This window comes from Eucyclogobius newberryi, unplaced genomic scaffold (assembly GCF_026437365.1).
Source record: "Eucyclogobius newberryi isolate DKJ021-1_F unplaced genomic scaffold, fEucNew1.0.hap1 SCAF_16, whole genome shotgun sequence".
Classification (NCBI taxonomy): Eukaryota; Metazoa; Chordata; class Actinopteri; order Gobiiformes; family Gobiidae; genus Eucyclogobius; species Eucyclogobius newberryi.
Genome location: NW_027315790.1, coordinates 31,659,583 through 31,667,774, shown reverse-complemented (window position 1 = coordinate 31,667,774; position 8,192 = coordinate 31,659,583). Strand labels below are relative to the sequence as shown.

At 42.0% G+C, this 8,192-nt stretch overlaps 1 protein-coding gene across 1 annotated transcript in view; it reads right to left on the bottom strand.

The window, feature by feature from the left end:
* Positions 1-7,263, bottom strand: part of prdm1b (PR domain containing 1b, with ZNF domain) — a 20,410-nt gene extending 13,147 nt beyond the window's left edge. Inside the window, exons 1-3 of the mRNA XM_072448276.1 lie at positions 7,189-7,263; positions 6,305-6,637; positions 281-400 (exon numbers count right to left, since the gene is read on the bottom strand). Coding sequence (XP_072304377.1) covers positions 281-400; positions 6,305-6,475 — 291 coding nt within the window. The 5' untranslated portion in view covers positions 6,476-6,637; positions 7,189-7,263. The remainder of the gene's footprint in view (positions 1-280; positions 401-6,304; positions 6,638-7,188) is intronic.
* Between the last annotated feature and the right edge of the window lie 929 nt (positions 7,264-8,192).

Here is an 8,192-nt window from a genome sequence, read left to right as displayed (position 1 = left end):
TGAACGCAGACGAGTGACGGCTCCAAACAATAGCCGCTTCCTTTTTCGGCGTTACGAGCCGGCGTCCGTCCGAGGAAGTTGTGCCAGTCGTGAGAGAGTGAATCCGCAACTTCCCCAAAAAACCCAAACATTTGAGCAAAAGCCCTCGCCACCGTGAGAACCGCTGCCCGCTTCCTCGTCGGGCGCGCTGCGGAACCCGTTTGTAGTTTTCCCGCTGAAGGAAGTGCATGTATGTGCGTGTTTTGCGTGCTGGAGCAGAGTCGTGTCGGAAAGTACGTACCCTCCAGAAGTACTTGCGGTTGGCGTGCTTCGGGACGGTGTCTTTGGTGTAGATGTCGCCCTCTAGTGGTCCGAAGCGCGTGCCCATCGGGATGTACTCTTTGCTGAACACGCCCGTCACCTGCGACACAAGAAATGACCATTAGATATTCAGATATAGTCACTTTTATTCACGCTTAAATAACTGAAAGCCCCGTGTAAAGTGTTGATCGTAATAAACTTTTGTCGTGACTGAGGATTATTGACGCCATTATTTTTCAAATTAACCGACACGTTTAGTTTTATTGTGCATTGAGAAACTTTGAATTGACCAAATAACGGTTGAAATCCGGCGAGATAGAGATTAGGCACGATAAAAGTCTTATTATTGAGTGAAATCTGTTGTTTCTTCCCAATTTGATTTAATAACGCCGCTGTCTTTGTTATAAAATGTCTTTCCGTTTGTGTTTAAGCGCGTCAAAAAATCTAATCGTCGACCGGTCAAGATTGTACACTGTGAATTCAAGTATTTGACCGGTTATTGACCTTTAATAATTAATAAGTGAAATTGCGACGTTTCGCTCTGCAATAACCGTTACGGCGGCAATCGCGGTAGTGGCCGTGGCGATTAGCTCGACCGAATTCCCTTCGCGGCGTCTCCTTTAACCCCGGCGTCGAGGGGCTGAACCTAATCCGGTGTTTACGTTTCGCCGCTTTCTCGGCCTCGTCCCACTGACCCAGAAGGAATGAGCGTGCGCCTACCTGACCGACCCACTTTCTAAAAGCGGCTAATCCCCAAACCAACTTTACTTTCCGTGACCTGCTCCACTGACACCTGACCTGACCTCGCCTCGCTCACCTGATCGAGGACGGGAAAAGAACCGTCATGTGACACGTCCGCCAACAGCAGCGGAACGAACGCCGCATCAGTGACAACGCAAAACAGACTGTGAATGTGACCGATATACTTCAAACATGCCTCACTCCAGTAAAAGAATAGACTGAAATACAGCTATTCTGCACAATAAGTACCGTAAGTCGCACCAGCCAAAAAATGTATAGTAGAAAAGAAAAAAACATATATAAGTCGCACTGGAGTATAAGTCGCACCAGCCAAAACTATGAAAAAAGGTGTGACTTATAGTCCAGAAAATACGGTAGTTATAATTACTCGTTTATTTACTCACAGCATTAAAATAACAGTTTAGAACGACTTAAATTCTGAATCCCATATTTTCCGGACAATTAGATGATGATGCGACTTATGATGATGCGAAAATACGGTATGTGTCACGCTTTAGTGGTTTGGATCAGGTCCATTCATCAGTAAATAGGTCTGAATAACTTTGTTTCCGTGTATTTTTCCTGCGCGAGTGAAGAAGAAAACTATAGCTACCAAACAAGTCAAAAAAATACAAAATATATTAGTTTAACCAGTCAAACTTGGTCAAAAACGCAGTCGTAATTCTGAGCGGGAGAGTGAAAAAGACATGTGAACGAGCGAGGACGCCGGGGTGTTTTGAAATGCAGTAATAGCTGAATATTACATGTAATTGTGTTTGTTTTGGCCCTGAAGCGCACACGCTGACAGATTTATTGGCCCGAACATATATTGTTGCGTCAAAGCTACAAACAAAAAAGACTTCCAGGGAACAGGCAGTTCAAATGTCCTGCATTGGTTTATCAGGGAAACATTTAAATCAGCGCCGACATGCTGTATGAATGTCCCAGAGTTGAACTTTACGGCTGTTATGGGTCAAACAAGGGGATATACATGTTGAAATTGTTCCTCATACAAACAAATAAACTACTACTACTACTACTACTACTACTACTACTACTACTGTCTGAGTACGATACTTCTATATTTTTTATTCGTAAAAAATAATGTTGAAAATGAGTGTAAATTTGGAAAAACAATTTATTAGAATTTGAATTTATTTAGTATTTGCACAACTTTATTTTATTCACCTAATGTATTTTAAAATATAAAACAATAGTGGGCCTAGCTATGAACCCTGTGGCACACCTGCATATTTGGTATGTGATTCGTACAACATTAAAATGTAATTCCTTTTCCTCTTAGCAGTAGTAATACTAGATATAAATATGCTGCAATTTGAATATATTGTGTGTAAAATGTCAAAAACAAATTAAATTGTATTAATATAACTCATAAATTAATAAATATAAAACAATAGTGGGCCTAGTATTGAACCCTGTGGCACACATTTGGTCATGATTTATACAACATAAATTATGACTGAATAAAATTAATTTCCTTTTTTCCCCCTAGCAGTAGTAATACTAGATCAAACTACGTAATTTGAATACATTGAAAGTAAAATTTCAAAAACAATTGATTAAACTTGTAATTGTATTCGTACAACTTTATTTTCTTCCCCTAGCGTATTTTAATATATAAAACAACAGTGGACCAAGCATTGAACCCTGTGGCATGCCTACATATTTGGCAATAGTTTACACAGCATACATTTTAATCACACTCTTAAACGTGGATTTTTTTTTGTTCCTCTTCCTCTTATTGTCTTTAGCCTAACGTACCGGCCGGAGCGAGCACAAAGAGCCGTGAAAGTGAACGTGGTGTGCGCTCGGGCTTGTGTGAACGCGGGTTGTATCAGTGGTTAATTACCGAAGCCACTTGTAACTGACGCTTTGTGCCGAGCAGCCGCCGAGGGCCCGCGACTTTGTGTTCCACCGGCAGAGCGTGAATAATAAATGCTGCTTAAACGCTTTATCACAGGGGTTTATAGCGGGGGATAACGGGCGGGGGGCTGAGGAAACGCTACACAAATGAGCGTTCCTCGTCACATACTAGTCAAACTTAATCAACGTGAAAGTATGAGTAAAAGTATGACGAATAGTAGTAGTTAGTAGTACCGGTAATAGTATGTGTAAGGGTTAGCGATTTGAAAACAAGTACAATACTATACTTCTTCATTTTGTCGAAAATCTGGAACGGAAAATATAAGTAAAAGTTTAGTAACACTTAGGAAAATAGGAGTAGTAGTAGTAGTAGTAGTAGAAGTAGTAGTAGTAGTAGTCGTAGTAGTAGTAGTAAGCCTAGTACTGTTATTTGAAGTAGTTCTGCCAATTTCAATGTCTATTCTCCTTCTGTTTTTGTATGTTAGTAAGTAAGTAAGTAAATATACACTCAATATAGTAGTATTAAAAATAAAAAATACATTATTTTGCTTTTAGTGACCACAAGACACAACAGTACCAGTAGTATTTGCAGTAGTACCATAAGGAGTACTGCTAATACTGTAATATTAGTAGCAGCTGTAATAGTTGCAGTAATAGCAGGGCAATTCATCAATAAATACAAGAACTGAGAAAACACCTAGCGTAGCATCAGTACTCATGGTTGAAGTATTTTAAGTAGTATAATTAAGTAGCAGTAGTAGTAGCGGGTAAAGATTGTGTACTAATACTGTATCGTTTGCGTGAAAGCTGATGCCTGTTTGCCTCTTTGACGAAAGTTAATCTGAGGGTACAAGCCTTAAATCCCCCCGCGCACACCGCTTGCACAATATGTCCCTCTTTGCTTACTGTATTAACTCCACCCCGATGCCCCCCCCCCCCCCCCCCCCCCCTTCTGGCACCCGTTACTAATGCCCCATCTGCCACGTGCCCCTGACGCCCTCGCTGCCCCCTCTGCGCTGCTAACACTCCGCTGCGTGGCACACTTTGGGGTAGAAATGCAGAGAAAATTGCGCTAGCGTAATGCGTATTTACAATTGTTAATTGGTACAATTGAGGCTGCGCTCGCACGTCGTTGTTTAGTCGAGATGTGGAGATGGTTTGGTCCTTTTCTGGTCCTGGTTTAGTTCCTGTTTTAGTCCCGGTTTTGATTTGGAAGTGTGTGGGACATTACCAAAGTCGAACCTTAAGTTTGGGGGCGTAGCTAGACTGGAAATCGCCAAACAATTCACTCTGAAACTGACTCGTCTTGGTTTGGTGTCAATTTAGTCACGACGTAGACCTTAGTCCTCTTCTAATCTGGTTTAGTCATGTACAGAACCTCAACCTTAACCTCCAGTTTGGGGCCATACGTAGCTATACTGAAAAAAAAATGCCAACAATTCACTCTCAAATACAATAAAAATATAAATTAGTAGCGGGCCTAACACTGATCCCTGTGGCCCACCTATATCGTTTTATCTATTTTGCAATGGTTTATCCAACACAAATTATGACTCAATCGGGTATAAATATAAATAAATAAGTAAATAAATATCTCAGTTTCTGTTCACAGGTATTGAACAGATTCATTTCCAAAAGCGAAACCGCTCAAACCGAGGTTACTGGAAAGCGTGCGCGCGGGTTTTCACGGGCGATTACGGTCACCTGGGTCACACAATGAGTCCCGCGTTCTCGGGCCGATATTTTTAGCTGGATGTAGTTTTTCTATTTTGCAATCGGAGACACAAAATACAGAAAGCAAAGCCAATTTGCCGCAAGTGATGCAGAGAAAGGGGGACTATGACTAAAGTGCAAAAACAAAAAAGAGGAACCGCAGTTGAAAGTGTCGTCCGTCCGAAGAAATGAGGAAGATTCATTCGACTGAAGCGAACCGCAAGAGCATCAAAGACTACGAACAAGTGAGTGAGACACCGCTCTCGGTTCCCCATTTTCAAAAACTGCTCAATACGAGAACCTCTTGCTCAATAAATAGCGCTGAATGCTACGGGACGACGAAGAAAAAGACAAACAATCTAATACTGTCGCTTCAAAGTCCTCCAAATCTCACAAAACAGACGCGATTGCACCTTAGCTTTAGAATTGCACGTCCGACATGCCTGGGCAGACGTCGTTGCCAAGGAATCAGCTGGAGACTGTTGCCCATGGATATCACAGACAAGTTACTCACCTCCGCAAATATGACGTCTGGTTTCCTGTTGTATTTAAGTGATTGGTAATAGGCCCAAATCAGGACATAATGTGATGCCAAGACATCCTAACAAAGCTGTGTCTGTTGCTGCTTATTGCGCCATCACCGTAACCATCAGTCATTCATGTAAATAAAGACCAAACACAATAGTATCCCGAGATTCGGACAGAAAAATGCAATTACTCGTATCCAGATGAATGTTAAAACCTCCTGCTTATCACCACCAGCAGCATGTCGCTATAACAGTTTGCAGTTACTAATAGGGATTTTTAATGGCTAAATAATCGAAAGAAAAGTGAAGTTGTCGCTCGGGGAAACAAAGAGCCGTCGTGACCTCAAGCTGTGAGTCTCGGGCCGCTACTTAAACGGAGCAGGGGCAAAGCAGGTGAAATCCAGCTACAGTCAGCGATTCTTTTGTTTCGAGGCGGGCCCCCGATGCAGATGGTCCAACAGAAAGTTATGCAACGGCGCGGCGATGTCAGATGTGCGCAAAAGGGTCAATAATCCAAGCGGGGCGACCGAAGACGCTGATGTGGGTGTAACTTTTGTGAAGGGTTTTTACTGTTTTTAAAGTGCACAGGCCAAAGAGGTCGTAATAGAATGATTAAACGCGCAGATTTTTGCAGTTAATACAACTTTTGAGAGGCACGTTTAAGCAACACTACGCGAAAAATGGTTATGTTGTTTGTGCGAATATACATTGAAAAAAAGTATATTAAAATAAATAAATAACCTAAGCTTTATTGACTTTATGATTTCAATTTATAAACATGGGTGTGAAAAATGTGGATTATTTTAAATACAAATTTTGAAGATTAAAATAACTTTATCTTGCATTCGTGGTTATAAAGTTTAACGTTAAAGAGTTGTTTTGAAAATTTCTATGTTGAAAATTTCTGTGTTGAAAATTTCTGTGTTGAAAATTTCTGTGTTGAAAATTTCTGTGTTGAACATTTAGCATCATTTAATTTTTTGGGGGGTGTTTTTTCAAAGCAATGAACTTAAAAATCAAAACACAATTCCACGACTGTATAAGCAACAAGTTAGCGACGCGCGACCCCCCGAAAACATCCAAAACACAACTTTGACCAGCGTGAACTTTGCTTTGAAGGCGTGAACTTCCTGTCTTACCTCGTTGTCCTCCCCGTACTGGAAGGTGAGATTTCTGGGGATGGACGTCATGGCTTTGGGGAGACTGAAGGTCGGTTCGGCGTTTTGGTCCGGGACGATGTAGGTGCAGTTCAGAGCGAAGTCCAGCTCCCTCCAGCTGCCGATGTCCGCGGCGCCACTTTCCATTTTCATCTTTGCGGGGATATTTCGGGAAACGTATCAGGAAATATCTCGACTTTGGTCTGTTCGTGGGTGTCGCTTTGGTGTGCGGACGATGCTTTGGTAGAGAAACGCTTTGGTTGGAAAGGGTCAAGTCCCTCGAGTCTTAGGTTTTCGCTGGTTAAAGCTCAAAATCTGAAATAAGAAAATCAAAGTGCATTCAGGTTATTTTGTCTGTATTGTCGTTTGTGCTATTTTCACAATCTAATAATTACATTTTAGCAGCAGTTCTTAGAATTATTGGAAGAAAATATGACTTGGCTGATCTATTTTGATATTATTTCCATCTGTATATAAAGAACGTTCAAAATTTGCGAAAAACAAACGTGATTTTCAGGTTAAAGTCATTGCAAAAAAAAAAAGGACAAAAAAGTTTAAAAATGTCATGGCTCGTCAATGTCAAAATATTTTGAAAAATTGTTCAATCCGGCATAAATTTGGGTGAAATTAAGAACACTTTATTTGAATTTTGGCACAGTTATCCAGTCATCCTTTTCCTTTTAAATTCAACACAACACAGCAGTTAATGATCACTTTTTGACTTCCTTCCATTGCTTCCTGCTTCTCTGGAAACCCTTATTCTTTGGTAAACCGTCGAACTGTTTGTTTACATTTCAAAACACGTCACCCGGAACAAGATTGAAAAAAAAACAAAATAACAATAATAATTAAAAACCATGACTCACTCTGTCACATTCATTCAGCTGTAGGCTCCATATCTTTGGCTACTTCTCGCACTTCATCGTCTTCTTTGCAAAACGTACATCCAGTTCCTCTCTCTCTCTCGTTCCGTCGCTCAAACACGCTTAATGAACCACCTCGAAAGCGCGTGGCGTTTATATCCCGGCGACTCGACCAATGGCGCGCCTCGATTGCCCGCCACGTGACCCTCTTCTTCTTCTTCTTCAACAACACAGTGATGCGCACTTGGGACACACTAATATCTGTTTTGTGCGAGGCTAAATGAATGAATAAAAGGGCCGGCAGATGGTCGGCCTGATGCCACACGGAAAACACACACTCCCCGAGACTTTTGCTTGGATGGGCACTTAACGAGCAATCTGGCGCCTCCGTCATCTTGACCTACATCTTCAGCCCCTAAGACCCTTAAAGACCCCCCCCCCCCCCCTCCCCACCAGCCAACACAAACACGTAACGCTGGTGTTTTGTTTGTTGTTGTTATTGTCCTTTTTCTCCTTCTTCTTGGAGAAAGGTAGGTCGAGGGATAGTTGGCTGGAAAGGCGTGTGAGGGAGGGCGGGAGGGAGCGACGGGATGTAGGTCAAGTCAAAAAAAAAAAAAGGGAGGAAAAGCTCGCGACACGTGTCAGAGTAAGTACTAACCCATTTACTTTCGGTCGCGCCGTCCAGACGACTCAAAGGTCAGTGCACCTGGAAATAGAAGGTACGGGTTAAGCAACGCGGCGGAGAGTTCGGAGCGCGCCAGTGAAACGAGAGATTTACCATGATATAACACAATCAGTGACGAGGCCGCGGCGCTAATTTGACTCGACGGTGTGACGCCACTTCGTTAGCATTGTGCGTTTGTAAAGGTGCGTAACTACTTGAGAAAAGAGCAAGGGTGTTGAAGTAGTTACTAAGCCCAAATCGTTAGTTTTAAGCTAATTGTTCATTGGATTAAAGTCTTATTCATGCGTTTTTGAGGCTCGTTAATGGGAGATGTAAGACTTTA